The sequence below is a fragment of the Ahaetulla prasina genome, chromosome 3, assembly GCF_028640845.1.
Source record: "Ahaetulla prasina isolate Xishuangbanna chromosome 3, ASM2864084v1, whole genome shotgun sequence".
Taxonomy (NCBI): domain Eukaryota; kingdom Metazoa; phylum Chordata; class Lepidosauria; order Squamata; family Colubridae; genus Ahaetulla; species Ahaetulla prasina.
In genome coordinates this window covers 113,730,841-113,756,206 of record NC_080541.1, presented here as the reverse complement: position 1 = coordinate 113,756,206, position 25,366 = coordinate 113,730,841, and the positions used below count along the sequence as shown (strand labels likewise).

The 25,366-nt window shown below is 43.1% G+C and overlaps 1 protein-coding gene across 3 annotated transcripts in view; it reads left to right on the top strand.

Annotated features, from left to right (window-relative positions):
- The window catches only part of ALOX5 (arachidonate 5-lipoxygenase), a 266,743-nt gene that overhangs the window by 30,073 nt on the left and 211,304 nt on the right, over positions 1 to 25,366 (top strand). For all 3 annotated transcript variants that reach the window (XM_058176554.1, XM_058176555.1, XM_058176553.1), the window contains exon 4: positions 16,712 to 16,834. In XM_058176554.1, coding sequence (XP_058032537.1) covers positions 16,712 to 16,834 — 123 coding nt within the window. The remainder of the gene's footprint in view (positions 1 to 16,711; positions 16,835 to 25,366) is intronic.

Genomic DNA, 25,366 nt, shown 5'->3' with positions numbered 1-25,366 from the left:
CCTTCTATAATTTCATAAATGCCAAACTTAAAGACTCGAAAACTATCCAACTCCTAAAAGGGCCTAATGAGGAAGAATGTAAGGATGAAGCAGCTAAGGCCAAACTCTTCAATCCGTTCTTCAGTTCAGTCTTTGCCAACAGCAATGGCTGCTGCCCCCATTTCCTAGTCGTACCATAACAAATTGTAACTATTTAGTACATACTGATTTTACAGTAGATAACACTGAAACGGTACTATGTAACCTAAAGCCATCTCTATCTACCGGCCCTGATGGATTATGTGCCTACTTTTTGAAAAAGCTTGCCACTGCCCTAGCTGAACCTCTATGCACAATCTATAAGGTATCCTTCAGAACCAGCTCATTGCCTGACCTATGGCCATCAGCCACAGTTATACCTATCTTTAAAAAGGGAGACACTAGTCTAGTAGAAAATTACAGACCAATCTCACTGTGTTGTGTCACCTGTAAAGTTATGGAATCAATTATAAACCAATCCATCACCCCCCACTTAGAGACAAACTACCTGCTATTTAACAAGCAGTTTAGTTTTAGAAAAAAATTGTCCTGTAATCTGCAACTCCTACACTGTAGAAACATTTGGACCACACATCTTGACCAGGGTAAAGCAATAGATGCAATTTACATAGACTTCTGTAAACCCTTTGACTCAGTGGTATATGACAAATTACTGTTGAAATTAAGTTCTTATTTCATCTCCGGATCTTTGCACAAGTGGATAGCCACGTTCCTGTCCAACAGGCAACAAATAGTCAAAATAAGGAGTGCCCAATCAAATCTGGCACCTGTTAACAGCGGTGTCCCCCAAGGCAGCATTTTAGGACCCACACTCTTTCTGCTTTACATCAATGACCTATGTGATCATATTAAAAGCAGCTGTGTCCTCTTCGCTGATGACGTAAAATTATTTAACACCACTGACAATGCTGCTGCCCTACAAAGCGACATTGACTATGTGTCAGAATGGTTGTGCATTTGGCAATTCCAAATCTCAACTAATAAATGCTCTGTCCTGCACATTGGCAAAAAAAATTAGAACACCAAATACAAGTTGGGCGGAAACGATCTTGTAGATGATCCTCAGTTTGTCAAGGACCTAGGAGTACTCATCTCAAATGATCTAAGCCCCAGAGCTCACAGCATTACCAAAAAGGCATTAAGAATTGTTAACCTAATCTTGCGAAGCTTCTTTTCCGGTAACATTGTACTGTTAACTAGAGCATACAATTGGTTTTCCAAACCAATTCTTGAATATAGCTCATCCGCCTGGAATCCACACTGTATATCAGACATTAATACAATTGAGCGGGTCCAGAGGTATTTCACGAGAAGAGTACTCCAGTCCTCTACTCACAACAGAATCCCATATGCCACCAGACTTGAAATTCTGGGCTTGGACAATCTGGAACTGCACCATCTGCGATCTGATCTAAGCATAGTACACAAAATTATCTGCTACAATGTCTTACCTGTTAATGATTTCTTCAGCTTCAACCACAATAATACACAGGCAAACAATAAATACAAACTCAAGGTAAACTGCTCTAAACTCGATTGCAGAAAATATTACTTTAGCAACAGAGTGGTCAACACCTGGAATTCTCTACCCGACTCTGTTGTTACAGCCTCAAACCCTCACAGCTTCAACCTCAAACCGTGGACCTCACCCCATTCCTAAGAGGTCCATAAAGGGGGGGTGCATAAGCACACCAGCATGCCTATTGTCTCTGTCCTACTGTCCCCATTTATCTGTACGTACTTCCTTTGTTTAAGTTTATGTTTATGTTTATACCTATATCTGCTATCTTGTACATGTTTGACAAATTAAATAAATAAATAAATAAATGGACCAGAGGCGGCCATGTGAACTTTGAGGCTACCTCCCATGACTCTCTTGGCCTCGCTCACTATCAGCCTCAAACTCTGCAAGCCTTAAATCCGCCAGCACGCTTGGAAGTACAAATCTCCTTTGAGAGGAACTCAATGGGTATTGCAACAGAGGTGGGCAGAGTTAGAATTTCGTGCTTGAGGTGCATAGGGAAAAGTGCTTTGTTATTGCAACTTGAACTTAGAGGAGAAATGCATCAGACAAAAGTTTCTGGACGGCGATTTGTAGCCTGAGTCGTGCATGTTTGTATGATAGATATGCTGCTGAGATCCATTGGCTAGCTGATTTTGGCTAATTTTGTCCTTTTCCATGCCAACCCTTCCTTTAGGAACAGGTCATCTTTGTGCTGCTGGAACCACTCATTTCTTCCCAGAGCATCTTTCAGAGGTTGCTTTACATTCTGGGCTGGAGCCGGTCAGGATGCTGCTTGTTGTTGAGTGATGGCCGGCACTGTGCTCTCTTTTGATGGGATGATGGAATTCACTACTGCCTCTTGGGCACTACTGTACTGTGGCATGTGAGAGAAGGCATCTGCAAGGATGTTGTTCCCTCCAGGCAGATGTTGGAGAGTGAAATTGAACTGATTAAAATATTGAGCCCATTGGACTTGCTTAGGGGACAGTTTCAGAGTCTTCAGCGCTTCTAGGTTCTTGTGGTCTGTCCAGACTTCAAATGGGACCTTGCTACCCTCCAAGAACTGTCTCCACGTCATGAGTGTCCATTGGACTGTGTAAGCTTTCTTTTCCCAGATAGCCCAGTATCTTTCAATATCGGACAGCTTGTGGGATGTGTAGGTGCAAGGTTGCAATATTCCTTTGGCATTCTTTTGGAGTATTGCTACATCACTGGCATCAGCCTGTATTACAAAAGGCTTCTTTGGGTTGGGGTGCTTCAGGATCGGCTCTGCAGCTAATGGGCATTTCAGCTTTTCAGAAGCGGCTTGGCAGACAAGGGACCAATCCAGGGGTTGGCTGGGTTTTGGTTTTGTTCCCAGGGGAGGGGTGGCAGAGCCCACTGACACTGCTTGTGCCAAGGACCCAATCATCCCAGCAGGTGCCAACACCACAAGCTGCAAGAGGGGAGGAGAAGGGGTGGTTAGCGATTTCACTCCCCTATCATCAGATGCCATTGCTTTCATCTTTATCCCATTGAACTTTTCTCCTAGTTGCTCCATTGATGGGCTGCGGGTGGCTACTGGGAGTTTCCAGTCAATCAGCTCATCCCATTCGGGCCGCTTTGCTTTTCACTTGCTCCCTTGGATCATGTTGATTCTCGAGGAGATTAGGGGGGGGTTCAGCTGCCTTCCCCACATTTGCTGCCTAGTAGACAGCCGCTCCTTTAAGCTTGTTAACAGACTTGCCAATCACCAAATGCTAAAGACAGGAAAAGGGGGTATTAAACCACTACCCTCCCATGACTGCTAGGGAAAGTGCATCCGGTTTTTCACAGTAGCTTATTGAAACTGGTAATAGAATCAGAGCTGAGGCCAGTAGCTCGGGTAACCCCAGATCCTATTTTTTAATAAAAAGTTTTTTATTTTTATTTTTCAAATATACAAACATTCCATCTTTTCTCACACAGTGTGTTGTCTGAGTTCAAATATCTCTGTGTGCCAACCTTTAACATTTACAATATCGTTCACTTTAATATAATTCTCTAATCTTAAAATTATAGTGTATTAAACAAACATTATAACAGTATTAAACAAACATTTTTCCTCTTAACATGTCTTCTAGTAAAAATACAATAATAATAGCATTATACATAATTAGCCTCATCCTAATACTAACAATTATCATCTTATTTATACCTCTATCTTAACATATTTTTTATTCTTCTTTAATTTTTTTCCATTTCCAATTTCCCTTTTCACTCTCTAACCATTGATAGAATACTTCCCATGTCATATAATACTCAGTTCTTTCTCCTTAATTGCTAGTGTTAAATCTGTTCATTTCTGCACATTCTAATATTTTTCTAATCACCTTCTCCTCAATAGGAATCTCCTCAATTTTCTAATGTTGTGCAAATACAATTCTAGCTGCCATTAGAACATGGATAATTAAATAAGTATTCTCTTTATTATAGCTTTCAGGTAAAATCCCCAGCAAAAATATTTCTGATTTTAGCTCAATATGTTGTTTTGTCATCTTTTCCAATCATGTCCTTATTTTTGTCCAAAATTTTTGTGCTTCTACACATGTCCACTACATATGATAGTAGGATCCAGGTATCTGGTGGCATTTCCAACATCTAGCTGACTTATTTTTAAACATTTTTGCCAACCTCACTGGTGCAAGTTCCGCCTATAGAAAATCTTATGCATGTTATCTAATTCTATTGTGCAGCCAAAATTTTTCGCCCATGCTATCATTTACTTGTTCCTCTTCCAATTTTATACCCATTAAGTAGCTATACAATTTCTTTATCAATGTTGATAAAGATTGATAATTGATATTTAATTAATAAAATATTGATCTTGTAACAGCCGCTCTTGGTAACCCAGATCCACATGGTCTAGTTACCGTGTGAAACTCCAACTGCATCGCCCTTGAATTGAGTGGATTTAATTGAGTTAAGCAGCTGCCCTCCACAACCTAGATCCACCAGCTTAGCCCAGGTGATCCAAGAAAACCAGGAGATCTCTGCTGCCCAGATCCTTCGGCAAGACTAGGAGATTGGTGAAGGTGAGGAGAGAGAGACACAACATCCAGCCTCCCTCCAGCAGCCCTGCTACTGCCTGAACACACAGAGATCTTTTCATCCTACAAAGTTGCTTAAGATCTGAGGTAAAAAGAAATAAACAAGCCTTTACCCCATGGAGATCTTTCCTTCTCATTTGCTCCACTCATATACAAATACATGTGGATCTTTCCTTCCATCAAGATCCTGAAGATCTAAACATTAAAATTAAGGTAAAGTAAAAATAAAAGTGAAAGTACCTTAAAAGTAAGAAACTTTTATTTGAAAAACTGTCGGGAAGTATAAAAGTTTTGTTGGAAATCCCGATCTATACAAAACAAAGCAGACGAGCGAACTATTCAAACAAAGCACGCTAGCTAAAAGCAGCAGGAAGCGGGCTGCTGCTGTTTTCAAAACAAAGGAGGCAAGCGAAAAGCATTGGGAAGCTATTACCTTTTAAAGCGATGCTGCTACTGCCCTTATAACCAACACTGCTGCCTGCCTTTTTAAACTGACGCTGCTGCTACCTTTAAAAGCAACAACACCCCACATTTTCTTTTTTTTTTTATTTGAAAAGTTTTACAAAAAGAAATAAGTTTTTTCCCCCCCTCCCTTCCCCCTCCCTCAAAACCCGCCCACCCCCCCAGACTTCCCGGAGCAAACACAAAGTATAGTTCAAAAAACTAACATTCATACATTAAATTTTTAAAGTCTAACACAATTATAATCCTTCTCTTTCAGATATCCTGACTTCCTCCTTTAAAGTCAAAAATTACGTCCTTCATTCAAAGGCAGTCTGATATCTCTTAGTCTGATATCTATTTTGAATATAGTCAATCCATTTCTTCCATTTGTTTAAATATTTTTCTTGAGTATTGTCTTTCAAAAAGGCTGAGATTTTGGCCATCTCCGCCAAATTAGAAACTTTCAATATCCATTCTTCTATTGTGGGTAGTTCTTTTTTCTTCCAGTACTGTCCAATCAGTAATCTTGCTGCTGTTATCAAGTTCAATATCAATTTAACACCCCACATTTTCATTACTGTCTTTCAATAATATTAACTAAATTGATTCACTGATTACTGATCTAGCGTATAGTATAATTAATTGATAGTTATTTCCTACTTTATCATTAATTGTCTAGTTATTTTTGTATAATGATAAACTATATTCCATTAAGTAAGGATTAATAATAGAAGTTTTATAATTATATAATAAAAATTCTAATATTATTGATCATTAATTAATTAACACTGTTTAGATGAATATTCAATTGTCTAGTTAATTATTAACAATTCATTAGTTGATTAGATTGACATTATTTACTGATCTATCTTAATTGATTTATTATTGATATTAATTTGTCTACTGATTAATTACTTGCTAGATATTGATTTATTATTGATATTGACTAATTAATTTTGTCAAACATTGATGGAACATTGACCATGCCAGACAGAAACTCCAACAAATCTACCAAACACCCTCAAACAAAAGTTATCACTACAAACAATGACCCAAATGACTCAGAATATGCTATAAATGTAATGAACCTATTAACGAATATGATGAATTCAAGAAATGCCGATTATGTACCAATTATGCCCACCACACCTGCCTGAAAATAAACAAACCAGTAGCCAATTTCCTGTAAGCATATCCTACAGTTATCCATATATGTCCATCTTGATTTCCAAAACTCGATTACTTAATTGCCATGTCTCATAGGGTCCATACCATGGAAACAACTATAAAGACACAACAAACAGTCATTGACTCCATAGAAACAAGCTTAGAAACATGAATACTAGCATGTTTAGAACCACATTTTACATATCTTGAAAAAAAAATGACAGCACACAAAAAAACTCAGCAGATCAAAATCTTATCCCAATTCAACAAGCATTACCTCAACCACAACCAAAACCACAAATATCTGCCAACCAACCAAAAAACTTAGCCATACTCGTCAAAGATACCATTGACAAAGAACAAAAACGTCAAAATGCTATTTTATTTGGATTAGATGACACCAGTGAACCAGGTATCACTAAGGTTCGTAACATCGTTAAAAGCTATAATACACCAACCATCTCCCCTGATGAAATCATCGAAGTCTGCAGAGTGTCAGGCCTGGAAACCATACTAGACTTTAGGTTTCCAGACGCTGCCACATTTTTCCCCTGAGGGGAAGAAGGGGGGCTGAGGGGTATGGTAACATTCTTCAAGCGGTCAAGGTCGGATGGTGTTCACATCTGCAGGAAGAGTGGCGAGAAGATATTCGAATGAACTGGGGGAACGTGGGACCATGTGACCATCAAAGGGGTCAGGGGGGTGGGACTCTTGGGGTTTGTATAACTGAGAAAAGAATCCGGAAGTTCAGTTTTGGAATTTCACTCATCGTGTGCCAGTTTCCTCATGCTAGTAAAGAACTCTTAAAGACAATGGCTTCTGAGTTTTCTTTATGCAGAAGAGGTTTTTCTGCAACCTTGACATTATTCCAAAACTCCTAATTTTCTTTTGCTAATGGTACCCTCTCCTCCGCTCAGAGGGGGCCCGTTAGGGGGGTGCTGGGCCCCAGCCTCCGCAACCTCCACAGCGGTGCAAAGACCCAGCAAAGATGGAAGGGCAGCAAGCTGAAAACGTAGAAGTAGCAGAGAAGCTTGAATCTGACAATTTAATTGAAATCACCTACTTCCCGTCGGAAGATATGACTCCAAAACCCGAAGTGGTAGAGCCTGCTTGTCAGCTTGGAGCACGGCCCAAAGACTCTGATTCATGGGTAAGCTGTCGTTCGGGAGAAAACATTTCCCCGGGGCGGAATGGAGAGCCCCCTCCCTCTTCTCAACCTCACTGGAGGACAGTAAAACCCGGAGAATCGGGAGAGTCACTGGATTGGGACCTGAGAAACCCCCTGAAATCCCAGTCCCTATTAGACCTCCCTGAAACTTTTGAGCGTTTGGAAGTGAGGCCTCGTATAAGCTTGGCTCACCTACCTCGAGAGCCTTTAGCTCAGCCTAAATTCACCTTCCCTCCCACCAGAGAGGGAGAAATTACTGAAGCTCAAAGCCGTTCCGATGAACGCAGGAGGACCTCCCTTCCCTCCTTCAGACGGCAGGGAGTTCAGGCAGCACCAGGGACTTGGGGGAAATCGCAACTCCCCCCTCCAATTGACTTTTCCCGCCAACAGAGGCCTACGCTGCCTCCAGCTGCTTCTATTCCTCCTGGTTGGGCATTTTATCCTGGACAAGGATGGATCCAATACCAATGGCAACCAGCCAGTTCAGCACCTTTCTTTCCTGGGGGCCCCAGGCCGTTATTTGCCCCGGCAGCTGAAGCATTTCAAGGACTTCCTTCTCAGCAGCCAGGGGGAATTCCACCCCCCTTCACAACTCAGCAACCAGCTACAACAGCAACAGCCGTCCCCAAAATCCCTCTTCAACCGCAAGCAGGCCAGCTAAACCCACCTGCACCCCCTCACCCAACCCCTCCCCCTTTCAAACCAACCTTTGATGGGAATCCACACCACCTGGTTTACTTTCTCAGCAGAATTGAGGCTTACGTTGAACAATATAGACATCAATACCCATCAGAAAGAAGCCTAATCAACGCCATCTCGGATGGTATGAACGTGGGGCTAGCCTCAGAATGGATAGCTCAGCTACACAATGAACGTGCACCAGAACTAAACGATGTTCACGCATTCATGGCACTGCTTCGCAACCGGTTTCAAGATGATGACCTAACTGCAGAATGTGAAACAACCTTAAAAACAATGAAGCAAGGTAACAAGCCCCTAAAGCAATTTGTATGGGATTTCAGAAGGGTTGCTGGCAATCTTAGACATTGGCCAGATCCCATCATCCTCCACTACTTCAAAAACGCGATTGATCAAAACATAAGAAAAGCCTGCTCCACCAGAGGAATCCCAGAACATCTAAATGACTGGTACAACGTGTCCATCGCTCTGGACAGAGAATTCAACCCCCTCCAAAGCCAATCACCAACTACAACTCCACAACGACCACCTACAAGACCCTCCCTCTTAAGACCAACCACATCCTCCACCTTTCAGCCTTCAACAATAATCAAATGCTACCGTTGTGGAAAACTAGGACATCAGGCGTCAGTTTGCCTAGCCCCAACACCCCTCGCACAGTATCGCCCACCAACTGCTACCCAACCACGCAAACCCCCTTGAAGGAATCCGAATACCAGTCGCTTTGCGAGACAAGCCATAAACCTCCCTACTGACCTTCCGTCATCTAATTCACCTCCTGACGACTCAAACCAAGCAGAAAACAACCCAATGGTGAGTGCACCCATTCCTCCATTTGCTATCAAAGTAAACTTAGTAATTCCAGGGGGAGGGGCCAAAAAAGATTTAGAGGCTATTGTGGACACAGGATGCACCAGATGCCTAATTTCAACCTCTATGGTTGCCCAACTCCATATAAAAACATTCCCCTTGAAACACCCAATTAAATTCCACCAAGTAGATGGAACCTTGATTGGTGGCGTTCCAGCAACCCAAATCACACAACTGGTTCGCTTAGAAATTGGAGCCCATCATGAACTTATAAGATTCATAGTAATTCCCAAGATGTCAGAATCCATCATCATGGGTTTAGCTTGGCTGGACAAATGGGAACCCATAATCAAATGGGAGGATGGATTCAGGACAATTATATGGACCTTCAGACCCTTAGACCCAATTCCCCCTATCGAAAAAAAACCCCTTATCCAAAATGACCACCAGAGGGAACCAACAACCACCATATCCAATCCATCTCCTAATGAACCACGCATCCCTAAAGCATACATGGATTTATCAGACATTTTTAGCAAGGATGAATGTAACCTCTTACCCCCCCCCACCGACAAACTGATTGCACAATTGAATTGCACCCGGGGGCAAAATTACCAAAACCCAAAATGTATTCAATGACACCAGCCGAAATGTCTGAACTAAGAAAATACATTGACACTAACCTAGCCAGAGGGTTCATTGAACCAGCAAAATCACCTGTACTAAATAGCCTGTGCTATTTAAACAAAAGAAAGATGGTTCGCTTAGATTGTGTATTGACTTCAAAAATATCAATGCAATTTGCATACAAAACACATACCCTTTACCACTTATGCACGATTTGTTGAACCACTTATCAAAAGGCAAAATTTTCACCAGATTGGATTTAAGGGAAGCCTATTACCGGGTCCACATCAAGGAAGGTGATGAATGGAAAACGGCTTTCAACTGCCCCTTGGGCAGTTTCCAGTACCGTGTCATGCCTTTTGGCCTCCAAGGAGCTCCAGCTGTTTTTATGCAACTAATTAATGAAACCCTGCACCCCCACCTCTACAATGGAGTTCTTGTCTACTTAGACGATATTCTTATCTACACAAACAATATCGAAGAACACATCAAATTGGTCAGACAAGTCCTTAAAAAGCTCCTAGCGGCCAAACTATATGTCAAACTTTCCAAATGCGAATTCCATAAGGAATCCCTAGACTACCTAGGTTACCGGATATCAAACAAAGGTATCGAAATGGACCCAGGAAAAGTAAAAGCAGTGTTGGATTGGCAACCGCCACGCACACGTAAGCAACTTCAAAGTTTCTTGGGATTCCTTCTTTCGCAGAAGTAGCTCTACCATTAATAGAATTGTTAAAAACTGGACTATTACCCGCCAAACCCAAACCTACCCAACCCCTACCTTGGACAATGGACTGCCAACGTTCCTTTGAACACCTGAAACGCCTATTCTCCATGGAACCAATTCTTCAACACCCGGACCCAAATAAACCTTTTGTGGTCCAAGCTGATGCAAGTGATGTAGCAGTAGCCGCTGTCTTATTACAACGAAATACCGACAACAATCTAATGCCCTGCGCGTACGTGTCTAAAAAACTGACGGACACTGAACGCAGATGGGCAGTTTGGGAAACGGAAGCCTTTGCAGTGCGCTGGGCACTCCTCTCCTGGAGACACTTGAAGGGGGAAAAGAACCATTCGAGGTGTGGACCGACCACAAAAACCTCGAATACTTAAAAACCCCTCGAAAGCTTTCTCCCAAACAAGTTCGATGGGCTCAGTTTTTCAACCGGTTCCATTTCACCCTCAAATACATCCCCGGCGACCAAAATCTCCTGGCTGACGCCCTATCTAGGAAACCACAATTTGACAGCCAACGCGAAGAGGTAATACATGCGATGATTCCCGATAGCGAACCGGCCAGCCAAGCACTTACTCGACCGCATTCACGGCGTAGTACTAACATCCCACCAAATAAACTACTAGCAGAATTAAAATCAGCACTCACTGACGATGCTTGGTTTAAAGAAAACTTGCCACACCTCACCTTAAAGGATGGGATACCCTGGAAGGGAACCAAGATTTATGTACCAGTCGCTATGCGGCTGCCTATACTACAGAGAAGCCACGACTCTCGCCTAGGAGGGCACTTTGGATTTTTAAAGACTCTCCACTTAGCTAGAAGACAATTCTGGTGGCCAAAAATGAAATCAGATGTTGAAGACTATGTCCGGAGCTGTGCTACCTGCGGCACCATGAAGTCCAGACCAGGGAAACCCCCTGGACTCCTACAACCCGTAGCCGAACCCACCAGATCCTGGGAAGAGATTGCCATGGATTTTATTGTTGAACTCCCATCTAGTGGGGGAAATACAGTGATATGGACCGTAGTGGACTTGTTCTCTAAACAGGCCCATTTCACTGCGTGCAATGGGTTGCCATCGGCGAGAAAATTAGCAAAGCTCTTCGTCAAACACATCTACAGACTGCATGGAGTTTCTAAAAGGATAATATCCGATAGGGGTGTTCAATTCACAGCCAAGTTGTGGAGGGAGTTCCTACGGTCCATTGGGTCGTCTCAAGGACTTAGTTCTGGGTTCCATCCGGAGACCAATGGAGCGGCTGAAAAATTGAATTCGATGGTGGAACAATACATACGGTGTTATGTAAATTACCAACAAGAAAACTGGTCAGATTTGTTACCATTTGCAGAAGTCGCATATAATAATGCTGTACACAGCAGCACGGGGTTAACCCCTTTTCAAGTAACCTCTGGCTTGGACTTCGTTCCAATGCCTGAACTCCCTGTGCAACCCCCCCACTTCCGTTTCCCTAACGGACTGGATGAATTCGTTAAAAAAAGGTTGGGAAAATACAAAAAAGGCCTTAGCTGTAACAGCTCAGAATTACAAAGCCCAAGCTGACACACACCGTTCCCTTCAACCCCCTTTTCGCATTGGAGATAAAGTCTTTTTATCTACGAAATATCTGAGGTTGAGAATACCCAGCAGGAAATTCGGTCCAAAATTTTTGGGTCCTTTCCCCATTGTAAAAATTATTAATCCCGTTACCGTCCAACTCAAGCTCCCTCGAATGTTGGGGAAAGTACATCATACCATACCAGCTTATTAAAACCTGCTAGACAGTCTGGTCTGAGACCTCAACCTGCCGCTCCCCCACCACCCTTGATAATCCAAGGTGAAACCCACTATGAAATCAAGAAAATCCTTGACTCTAGACTATACAGAGGTCAATTACAATATTTAGTCCACTGGAAGGGATATCCATTATCTGAATCTACTTGGGTCAAAAGTTGGAAAATAAATGCGGACAATTTGATTAAGCAATTTCACGACACTTTCCCTGACAAACCTAAAAAACCTCTTGGAGAGGGGAGGGGGGGTAGAAGGGAAGTGTGGACCATTGACACTCTTCTTTATCAACTCTTTGTTTTCTTTCCTAGGATATAGCTTCTTTTCCAAGGGGGGACGCCTGTCAGGCCTGGAAACCATACTAGACTTTAGGTTTCCAGACGCTGCCACATTTTTCCCCTGAGGGGAAGAAGGGGGGCTGAGGGGTATGGTAACATTCTTCAAGCGGTCAAGGTTGGATGGTGTTCATATCTGCAGGAAGAGTGGCGAGAAGATATTCGAATGAACTGGGGGAACGTGGGACCATGTGACCATCAAAGGGGTCAGGGGGGTGGGACTCTTGGGGTTTGTATAACTGGGAAAAGAATCCGGAAGTTCAGTTTTGGAATTTCACTCATCGTGTGCCAGTTTCCTCATGCTAGTAAAGAACTCTGGAAAACAATGGCTTCTGAGTTTTCTTTATGCAGAAGAGGTTTTTCTGGAACCTTGACACAGAGATGGACCAGAATACAAGAACAATGATGGCTCAATGGCCCCAAGATTCTGTAGAGTCATTTTCAAAAATGAGACCAGCAAACAAAAGTTCATTTATATTATAAATTCTATTGCCAGAACCAACCCCAACCACAGCAAACTTCGATCATGGCCTGAGCTATCCTTACTACGATGGATCCGCTCCCGTGAACTCCGCACAGAACTCAAAAGACTCCAATCATCTCAGTAAGAGAATATCATGGTTTATGATCAGATTGCGAAACCCACAGAGGAGGTGGAGTAGCTATCTTTTACAAAAAGTCACTAACCCTAAAAAATATTCAACTTGCACATAAACTCACTCTTCCAGAAACTATCATCTGCGAACTGTTCTTTAACATCGCACTTTGCTTCTTACTATGTTACAGAGCCCCCGACTACAACATCACACATGCGAACAAGTTAACCACACTACTAACATGGGTAGCCTCTTGCCCGTATCCTCTCATCTTTCTGGGTGACTTCAACCTACCTCTTATTAATTGGAAAATAAATGAATGTACAACTGAACCCATCCATACAACCCTATACAATGTTGTTACAAATCTAGGTCTAGATCAACTAATAACTAACAACACTAGACTCAACAACTGCCTCAACCTCATCTTCTGCAGCAACTTAAACTCAATTTATAGACTACAAATAAAAGAACCCTTTTCCAACAGTGACCACAGCATGAGACGGAGCCGGTTCGATGGACCCTGAGAGGTTCCTGATGGAGCTTGGGCCGTTTCCTGGGGAATTAGCCCATGACTCGGTCGAAGAACTGGTGGCCGCCTGGGAAGGGGCAGCCGCCAGGGCTTTGGACCGCGTTGTGCCTTTGCGGCCTCTGACCCGGCACTGAACTCGCCCAGTTCCTTGGTATAACGAGGAGCTGAGGGAGATGAAGCGCCGGAAAAGACGCCTAGAGAGTGCCTGGAGGTCACTTCGCTTTGTGGTGAAGGTTGTTGAGAGTTGAGTGTAGTGGCACATCAATTACCCCAATACCTGGATGAAACTGTCTATCTAGACCCGTTCCAGTCCGGCTTTCGGCCCGGATACAGTACGGAGACGGCTTTGGTCGCGTTGGTTGATGATCTCTGGAGGGCCAGGGATAGGGGTTATTCCTCTGCCCTGGTCCTATTAGACCTCTCAGCGGCTTTTGATACCATCGACCATGGTATCTTGCTGTGCCGGCTGGGGAGTTTGGGAGTGGGAGGCACCGTTTATCGGTGGTTCTCCTCCTATCTCTCTGACCGGTCGCAGACTGTATTGGCAGGGGGGCAGAGATCGACCTCGAGGCGCCACATGTGTGGGGTGCCACAGGGGTCGATTTTCTCGCCTCTCCTGTTCAACATCTATATGAAGCCGCTGGGTGAGATCATCAGTGGTTTTGGGGTGAGGTACCAACTGTACGCTGATGATACGCAGCTGTACTTTTCCACCCCAGGCCACCCCAACGAAGCTATCGAAGTACTGTCCCGGTGTCTGGAAGCCGTACGGGTCTGGATGGCGAGGAACAGGCTCAAGCTTAATCCCTCCAAGACGGAGTGGCTGTGGATGCCGGCACTCCGGTACAGTCAGCTGCAGCCGCGGCTGACTGTTGGAGGCGAGTCATTGGCCCTGATGGAAAGGGTGCGCAACTTGGGTGTTCTCCTGGATGGGCGGTTGTCTTTTGAAGATCACTTGACTACCGTCTCCAGGAGATCTTTTTATCAGGTTCGCCTGATTCGCCAGTTGCGCCCCTTCCTTGACCGGGATGCCCTATGCACGGTAACTCATGCTCTTGTTATCTCTCGCTTGGATTACTACAATGCTCTCTACATGGGGCTCCCCTTGAAGAGCACCCAGAGGCTCCAGTTGGTTCAGAATGCTGCTGCGCGGGTGATAGAGAGAGCCGCTTGTGGCTCCCATGTGACACCACTCCTGCGCAGGCTGCACTGGCTACCTGTGGTCTTTCGGGTGCACTTCAAGGTGTTGGTTACTACCTTTAAAGCGCTCCATGGCTTAGGGCCGGGTTATTTACGGGACCACCTACTGCTACCGATTGCCTCCCACCGACCCGTGTGCTCTCACAGAGAGGGACTCCTTAGGGTGCCATCCGCCAAGCAATGTCGGCTGGTGGCCCCCAGGGGAAGGGCCTTCTCTGTGGGGGCTCCCACCCTCTGGAATGAACTTCCCCCTGGACTCCGCCAACTTCCTGACCTTTGAACCTTTTGCTGCGAACTGAAGACATATTTATTTCGCTGCGAACTGAAGACATATTTATTTATTTGCGCAGGACTGGCATAGAATTTTAGATATTTTATTCGGTTTCTAATTTTTTAGTGGGTTTTACTGTTTTAAATATATTTTAATCTGGGCCAAATTTAATAAGTTTTTTAAATATTATTTTATCTTGTATTTATTTACTGTTGTTCTGTTTTATGTAAACCGCCCTGAGTCCTTCGGGAGAAGGGCAGTATAAAAATCTAAATAAATAAATAAATAAATAAATAGGGTCTCCTGCTTGAGTGGGGTTTGGACTAGATGACCTATAACAGTGTTGGCAAACCTATGGCACGCATGCTGTAAGTGGCATGCGAAACTGTCCCGTGCCAAATACGCGGCCTCGCTGGCTCCTTGTCGCGTTCCTGCACTCAAACGCGCGCTGGCCAGCTGGCCATTGCATGCGTGGTGCTGGCAGACCACAAAAGTGTGGTGGTCCATCACACATGCGCGAGCCGGCACCCGGCCTTCCGGGTTGGCGTTACACCATGCACGATGCATTGCCACATTTCCGGGGTCGCCAGCACCGCGCACGCGATGGCCAACTGGCTGGCACGTGTTTGAACGCACAAACATGACAGGAGCCGGCGAGGCCGCGCATTTGGCGCAGGACGGTTTCACGTGCCACTTCTGGCATGTGGACCGGCATGCGAGAACACGAAAGGTTCGCCAACACTGACCTATAAGGTCCCTTCCAACTCTGTTAATCTGTTATCTGATATAATGATCCCTTGCTCACTCATTTCTTGTTTAGTTTTGAGTTCGCCCTTTTCATTCAAAATATCTTTATATCTAATGCTATTTTCCATATTAATAACATTTGGGTGAATCAATGCTTCTATTGTTGAAAGTACGAAGGGTCTTAAACTCTAGACTATATAAGGGAAAGCTGCTGTGATGATCCAAAGCACAGCACAGAGATAATACAAACAGTGGCAGTTTAAACAGCCCCTTTATTGCTCCAAATCTCCCCAAACACTTCCACATTACTGGCAAGTTTCAAAGCAGAGTAAGAACAAACCCTCACACAAACCTCAGACAGCTTCTGGCTGCAATTAGTCCAGTCTAGCATTGTCTGCACCCAGCTGCATGGTAATAAATCCCAAATGTATTTGGCAAAACAAGAGCCAAGCAAGGAGTTCAAGGAGCAGAAGTTCCAGATAATTAGTCCAGAATTAATTAGTAAACCACCCAACCAAGGAATCTCCAAGACCACCTGCACCCACATAGACAGGCAAGTCACAGAATATAAAATGACAGCAAACAGCACTTTTTACTTGCACTGATGATGTTACCTAGTTAGGATAATGAAACTTCTGCAAATAAATAAAAAAAAGCTCAGAGAGCACCAAGGACCCCTCACTTCTGTAGTTGTTGCAATACAAAATACATTCCAACATGCATTCCAAGAAATCCGATAGCCATTCTTCTATAGTTATCTATCTATATCCATCTCAGTTGCCAGTCATTTCCAAATTTTTCCTCCCCAGAGTTCTCCTAGTTGGATTTTAAAACAATTTATATAAACAAAGACCTGATAACCATTTAAGTTTGCTTGATCTGAAATATATTAATATTTTTAGATATTCTATTGTTTTAGTCCTGAAAATCACTCAAAGAGTTCTATTAAATTATTCTTATTTTTAACTAGATGGGCAGAATGGCATCCAGGTTTTCCTCTGAATATAGATGCCAAATCTCATAAGGAATTGCCTCGCAACATCCAATTTGACAGTGAAAAGGGAGTCGATTTTATCTTGAATTACACCAAAGCGTGAGTATAGTAATGACTCTCATATTAAGTTGAGACCTGTTGGAAGAAATATCCTTCTGGGTTCAGTTCCAAGTGGGGAAAAAGACACTGGAAACATGGAGATTGCTTGGAAAGATGGTTTAATGGTGGATAGGAATCACATGGCTTGAGTTCCTGAACAGAAAAGGCGATCACATGCTTCAAGGTGTGTGAAAAACCAAAAGGGCCAAGATGCTGAGCGTGCCTGAGTTTATACCCTCTGTTGGGCCAACACCTTAGTGTTTCCTGTTCCTATATAAGAAATGTATCCTGATTGGTTGTCAAACTCCCAGGGGGCAGGGGTCTTAGCTAACTTTGTAGATTGTCTTTCAAGCTTGCTTGAGCTTGCCATATGGTGAGTTTCTGTTGCTAGTGAGTTTCTGTTGCTAGATGGGTCCTATTGTGTTGCAGATGATGGCCCATGGGGGGGCAGGAAGCTGCAGGGAGCTGCTTTGTCTTTAAAATATGTTTCTCCATTTCTCATCCAGGGAAATATAATATTCTGCCTTTTTAATATTTCCCAAAATATTTCATTCTTTTAGGAGAAGGGTGGGTGCTAACTTCCTACAATCCTTCCTCTTTTCTTTTCTTTTCTTTTTTTTTCAGAAGATGTGAGTAGGACTCACATGTTCTTGGCAAAAGATTAAAATTGATCAAATCAGGAAGACTTGATGAGTGCTTTTAATTTTTTCTGAAGCAAAGGGGAAGGCATTGATAGAGGTAAAAGAAAAGGATACCTTCAGTGGCTCCCAAAAGCTTTCAAGAAGAATTACTGGAAAGAATTTTACAGTATCCAATTTTCCATGCCAATTGTTCCCAGATGTCACTTTCTGTGAGCTTCCAGTCAGGTTTCAAGGAACCACAGGTCCCAAAACTCTTTACAGCCATGGTTTTCCTTTAAATTACAGGCTGCCCCTTTCCAAGGGATGGTTATTTGAACCTGCCCTAGCTCTTACTTTAGTGCATCCAGGATTTTTCAGTCCAAATTGAGGTTAGCCAGTGTGCAATCCAGGATTTTTTTAGTATTTTTTAAAAATTACATGCAATGAGCCTTGGGACTTCTACTCATGAGACCACCAGTGCAACATATCCCACTTCACTGGGCAACTGGGCAGCATCATTTGTGAGTCACAGTCAGGGCTTGGGTTTTGGAAATCTCTTTTCTGCTATCTCTTCAAGTGAGGGAATTGTCTGAGGGGGATGCCTTTCCCCCATGGGATTAGCAGGGATATGACTGCTTGCGCCTTAGTGCCAGAGCAAAAGTCAACCTAGCCGAAGCTTTGTGTGGAGGTAAGCGAAGTTTCAGTCTAGTTCTGAATGATCTGTCTCTGTGTTCTTGTGTATGCAGCTAGTTTTAAATACAGGCAATACAAACAATACAAAAATGCTGGACAAATTTCCCTATAACCAGACAGAAATCTAAAGTGCTCAGAACTTGCTGTGCCAGCCATTCCCAAATACAATTCTTACATGAGTATATTAAACTAATTACAACATAAATGAGATAAGAAAGAGAACCTTACAATGAATTTCCACCCTTCCCCCCCCAAGTCTTTCCAGCTGTCTTCTGGGAAGGTCTGCTCCACTCTGGTTGCTGGTTGCTGTAATGACTTTCAGTGGAGGCTGGATTCAAACTCAATTACAGGCTCAAATGGATGGGAGGTCTACTCTTGAGGAAGCATCTGGAAGCATGTGCTCTGCTTCCACAGATTGTAGATCATCTTTGCAAGGCTGAAAGACATGAGAACAAGGTCCCCTCCCCGCCTTTCTGGGTGAGGAAAGGCACTGGAAGATTAGAAGGGGCGGTTAAATGGGGGAGGATAGATAGCTTGCAGGTAGAGTTTGAAAAAACAACATGTCAGAATTGCAGTTACTAAACAGATAAATCAGTTTCAACAAAATGGAGACACAATAGATGAGAAAGAAAAAAACTGGATTCACATGCTTCAGGAAGAGGATAAACAGGTAAAATCATTTAAACACACAGTAAATGCAGGAATGAAAACAAAAATTTTGTAAGTGAACTTAAAACATTTCCTCATAAACTTGTTCTTTTCTTAAAAGCACAGAGAAGAAAGAAAGTTGAATTCTGTTCTTTATCCCATCTAGGTGGCCAGGCCAAACTGGGCGAAGTCATTTTCCTTCTTTTCAAGTGCTTTCAACTCTTTTCTAACAATTTAAAACTCATATTTCTAGGGATCAGACATTTAACAGTTACCTTAAAGGCACACAAAGACTTAGACATACACACACAAAAACAAGGACAAAGAGGGGATAACAGAACTGAGATTTACACACACACTGGTCATTCCCGCCATAAATCTGTTAAATTAGGGAAGACACAGATCTTAACAAACATAACACGTGGTTGCATAGAAGACAGAGAAAGATACAAACAAAAAAACCCCCAACATTTTCCCTTTTCTTCCAAGTACCTTTATTTAGCCAAATTTGTCTTCCTGTATCATCCCTTAGCAAAGCCCTTTTTTTTTCCATATCTAAAACAGTATCTACCACCCTCGAGCTGCAACTTCTCATGTTTCCCCTTCCGATGTGGGGTTAGACACTTTGGTTCAGCTGGGCTACAAGTCAGTTTTCAGAAAAAAGTCTGGAAAAGGACTCCAGTTCCCTTACGTAGTATGCGTACCTTTTCTGTCAGGGAATTCTCCACCACTGGTTTTCAGACCCCTCTAAAGAAATGGGAATCTGGGAGGATCTGCTGTCCACAACGTAGACGAGTACGAGCCCCTCCTACAACTTCACAACTTCACAATTACCTAACTATCTAACTACACAATTACCTAAAAATCCTGAGGTTTGCTCTGGGAGTTCCAGGAACTGGAAAGGAACTGGAGTTCCTTTCGTTTTTCCTTTTATTAACCACCTTTCACTTCATAGCCCACTCAGCTTTTCCTTGTGTTCCTCAGAAGTCTCATGCTCCGTGATCCCCCCTAGCTTTCCTAATCCTGCCAGTCATGGCCCAACTAGAGGTCACATTTCCCATGTTTTCCCATGCATTCCATTAATCGTTCTCACTGTCAGGAAACTCCTCTTTATTTCCAGGTTGGATGTCTTTCTGATGAGATTTCACCCATAGCTTCTTCTTGTGTCCTCAGATGCTATGGACAATAAATCCCCACCCCCTTTTTTATTTATTTATTTATTTAGTCACAATAATATATATAAGTATCATACAAAAAGATTATATAGTATATAAACATATATATGAGTAAATATTAGGAGGTATAAGCATATATATATATATATATATATATATATATATATATATATATGTAGGTCTTTGGTTGTTCGGGTTTTCTCCCGTGTAAAATTGGAAGTGTCTTGGCAACGTTTCGACGAAGTCTCATTCGTCATCTTCAGGCTTCAGCTTCGTGCTTCTGGGAGCAATGTGTGATCGCAGCTGTTTCTTCCTTTTAACTGCTAGTGGGGGTTTGAACTGATTGGGTGGGAGCTTGGCTGTGCTCTGATTGGATGGGGGTTTTTTTGTGCTCTGATTGGATGGGGATGTGTCCTGTTTGGGTGGGGGCTTGGTTGTGCTCAGTTTAGTCTGTGTTGCAGGGGGATTTGAGCTGGTGAGCTGCATAGCTGTTGTTTGGCTTTGTGGTCGTGCTACATCTTCATAGTGGGTGTCAGTCTGCTGCATGTATGGATTGGAGGGGTTTGAAATGGCTAATGTTGCAGCTGCGGTCTGGCTTCTGGTCCTTGGTCGTGCTTCATGATCAGTGTGGGTTTGGGTCTGCTTTCTGGGTGGATGTGCGGTGGTGACATCCTGTGTGGACCTCGTGAGTGTGGGTCTGGTGTCATTCCTCGTGTTAGGGACTCGTTTTTCAATAAGGGTGGGTTTCCAAATGGCTGGTAGGCGGGAGGTATCATCTCGTTTGTTCATGCTGTGTGGGCGTTTTTCTATCTCAATGGCTTCTCTGATTATTCTGTTGTTAAAGTGTTCAGTTTTGGCGATAGTTCTGGTCTTTTTAAAGTCAATATCATGTCCTGTGACTTTAAAGTGTTGGACCAGGGAAGAAGTTGGTTCCTCTTTTTTGACTGAGTTCTTGTGTTCTTCAATGCGTGCACTTATTCTTCTGTTGGTTTGTCCAATGTATGTGGTGGGGCAGGCGGTGCATGGGATTTCATATACTCCTTGATTTTCCAACTCAATTTTGTCTTTGGGGTTTCTTAGGATGGTGGATATTTTTCGGTTTGTGCAGAATGCTGTCTTGATGCATGCACTCTCACACCACCACCCAGCACAGATCAACTCCGTAGCCAAGACACTCATCTCCAGAACAAAATGCTTAGCTGACGAACAACACCTAAAAACCGAACTAGACACTCTCACTAACGTACTAACATCCAATGGATTCCAAAGAAATAAGATTACCAAGCTAATCCAAAAAGAACCCCCCACTAAAATCCAAGACAGAGAACAAGAAAACGGCACAGCCCTCCTCCCATATATAAAAGGCACCACAGACAGAATCAGCAAGATCCTCCACAAACACAACATCAAGACAGCATTCTGCACAAACCGAAAAATATCCACCATCCTAAGAAACCCCAAAGACAAAATTGAGTTGGAAAATCAAGGAGTATATGAAATCCCATGCACCGCCTGCCCCACCACATACATTGGACAAACCAACAGAAGAATAAGTGCACGCATTGAAGAACACAAGAACTCAGTCAAAAAAGAGGAACCAACTTCTCGCCTGTTCCAACACTTTAAAGTCACAGGACATGATATTGACTTTAAAAGACCAGAACTATCGCCAAAACTGAACACTTTAACAACAGAATAATCAGAGAAGCCATTGAGATAAACGCCACACAGCATGAACAAACGAGATGATACCTCCGCCTACCAGCCATTTGGAAACCCGCCCTTATTGAAAACGAGTCCCTAACACGAGGAATGACACCAGACCCACACTCACGAGGTCCACACAGGATGTCACCACCGCACATCCACCCAGAAAGCAGACCCAAACCCACACTGATCATGAAGCACGACCAAGGACCAGAAGCCAGACCGCAGCTGCAACATTAGCCATTTCAAACCCCTCCAATCCATACATGCAGCAGACTGACACCCACTATGAAGATGTAGCACGACCACAAAGCCAAACAACAGCTATGCAGCTCACCAGCTCAAATCCCCCTGCAACACAGACTAAACTGAGCACAACCAAGCCCCCACCCAAACAGGACACATCCCCATCCAATCAGAGCACAAAAAAACCCCCATCCAATCAGAGCACAGCCAAGCTCCCACCCAATCAGTTCAAACCCCCACTAGCAGTTAAAAGGAAGAAACAGCTGCGATCACACATTGCTCCCAGAAGCACGAAGCTGAAGCCTGAAGATGACGAATGAGACTTCGTCGAAACGTTGCCAAGACACTTCCAATTTTACACGGGAGAAAACCCGAACAACCAAAGACCTACATACAAACACCCGTGAAAACCTCAGAAAACATATATATATATATATATATATATATATATATATATATATATATATATATCTGAAGAAGAAGAAAAAGAAAAACAATAGGACAGGAACGGTAGGCACCTTTGTGCTCTTATGCACACCCCTTATGGTCCTCTTAGGAATGGGGTGAGGTCAATATTAGAAAATTTTTGATTAAAGCTTTTGGGATTATGGGAAGAGACCACAGAGTCAGGTAAAGTGTTCCAAGCACTGATGATTCTGTTACAGAAGTCATATTTTCTGCAATCTAGATTAAAGCGGTTAACATTAAGTTTAAATCTATTGGTTGCTCTTGTATTATTATTTTTCTTGTAATAGTCCTTCAGGTATTGGGAAACGGCTATCAGGTCTCCCCTAAGCCCTTTCTTTACTTTCTGTTGTTTCAGTTTCTGAGAGAGGCACCCAGCCCTGTAGGATCAGTTCCTCACAGAGTTCCTCATGACAAACTCAAGAGATTCTATTCTCAGATCCTGCAAAGGTTTTTTTTAAAGGGGCCTTCATTGTTTAAGGAGGCTCCATTTTCTAAGGAAGTTCTAACTGTTTGTGCAGTTTGTGGGGGCCTCCTGTTTGGGCTGGCTCTGTAAGGAACTAATCCTACAGGGTCGGGTGCCTCCCTCAGAAATTGAAACAACAGAAAGGTAATGTCAGGAAATTGCATAGCCAGTGTCCAAATAGAATCAGAGACACTGACAATAACTTGTGGTTTTATATAAATAAATATATTTACAGTAAATAAGGCAAACAGGAGCCTAGTCAGATAAATCAACACAGCAGGAACATCATCAGGCAAATCACAGAGCGCATACAAGGCACACAGGGCAAAAAAGCAGGAAACAAGGAAATTATGCAATCCTAGACTGCTTCAACAGACAATATCAAGATCATGAGAAGTGATAGCATCACTCTACTACACTAGTAAGGCCACAGTAGGAATATTGCACCCACCACAATACAAAAAAGATGCTAAAGCCCTAGAAAGTGTGCAGAGAAGAGCAACAAAGATAAGGTATCTGAAGGGTAAATCATATAACTGAGGGAAGGACAAGAAGCAATGGGTGGAAATTCATCAGACAGAGATCTAACCTGGAACTAAGAAGGAATTTTCTGACAATGAGAACAATAAATCAGTGAAATCGCTTGCCTCTTGGAGTTCTGAGTCCTCCATCGCTGGAGATTTTCAAGAAAAGATTGGACAACCATTGTCCACGATGGTATAAGGATTCCTTCCTTGGGCAAAGGGTTGGACTAGAAGACCTCTAAGTTCACTTCCAGTCCTATGATTCTATGATACTTTTGCTTCTGACCTTATTTATTCTTTGCTTCAGCTCTACCCAACATATTGCTGCCTCTGAGATTGTACCAAAATGGAATACAATTCTTGTTGGAGGAATATCTTTTTACTTTATTTATTTATTTATTTATTTGATTTTTATACCGCCCTTCTCCCGAAGGACTCAGGACGGTTTACAGCCAACATAAAACAAATTTATAAATAAAATTTAAAACATTTTAAAAATCTTATTCAATTTGGCTAACCCCGTTTAACACTATAATAAAGAAATGATAAAAAACCCCAATTAAAAACTGTAGTATATTAGGCCAGCCCTGCGTGGTAAAACAGAAAGGTCTTGAGTTCACGGCGGAAGGTCTGGAGGTCGGGGAGTAATTGTAACCCCAGAGGAAGCTCATTCCAGAGGGTAGGTGCTCGCACAGAGAAGGCTCTCCCCCTGGGGTTCGCCAGCCGACATTGTTTGGCTGATGGCACCCTGAGGAGACTCTCCCTGTGTGAGCGCACAGGTCGATGGGAGGCTATCGGCGGCAGCAGACAGTCTCGTAAATAGCCCGGTCCTATGCCATGGAGCGCTTTAAAGGTGGTAACCAACACCTTGAATTGCACCGGAAGACCACTGGCAACCAGTGCAGCTTGTGCAGGAGAGGTGTTATATGGGAGCCACAAGTAGCTCCCTCTATCACCCGCACAGCCGCATTCTGGACCAGTTGGAGCCTCCGGGTGGTCTTCAAGGGGAGCCCCATGTAGAGAGTGTTACAGTAGTCCAGGCGGGAAGTGACGAGGGCATGAGTGACCATGCATAGGGAATCCCGGTCTATGAAGGGGCGCAACTGGTGTATCAGGCGCACCTGATAAAAAGCTCCCCTGGCGACATTTATATGGCTGCCCATCATATACCCAAGTCTAGGTGGCTCCTATCCTTGAATTAAATCCAAGGCTGCTTGTTTGATTTAGTTCCAGGAAAGGAGACCCTGCGGATTGTACTCAGCTAGTCATAACCAACTATAGAGGGCAGCGCTTATCTCAGTTTCAAGGGCCATTGAGGCAGTGCTATCCAAAGATATTTCCATGATGATGTGGCATCAAAGAGTATTCTTTCCTCCCTATCGAAGTTGGTACCTATATATCTACTCACATTGCATGTTTTTGAACTGTTAGGTAGACAGGATCTAGGTGAAGACTGGAACTTATCCCATCACACAACACTCTGGTTTCAAACCCTGGCTGTTGGCTTTACAGCCAGCAAGCCCAGCATCTGAACCACTGAGTCATTGCAGCGTTCTGAAGTTCCAGAGTTGAAGTAAAATTAATGATTCCTGTTGACTTACACTAGAAATCACAAATGTGATTTGTTAACATCAGCATGAAAATTTTAGGTTAAACAGAAACTTTAGAAGAGCCAAAGGTTGCCTGGTTTATTTAGATTTTGAAGCTTTTACATTCTAACAATTGACTAGGACAAAATTAGATGACATTTGCAAGTAAAGTTCACACCCATGAGGATAATCTCTATAACATTTCAGATATGATGAGGCATTCATGCTAGATGATCCTTACAAATTGGAGAAGATTCATTCAACCTCTTTTCTGCTGGTAACATTTGTGAAGCTATAGAAGTTGTAATATAAAATTTGCAAAAAGTTTCATGTACCTTTTGGAAAACAGGCTTTCTTTCCAAAATGGGTAGGAACACATTTTGCTTTATATCTCTACTA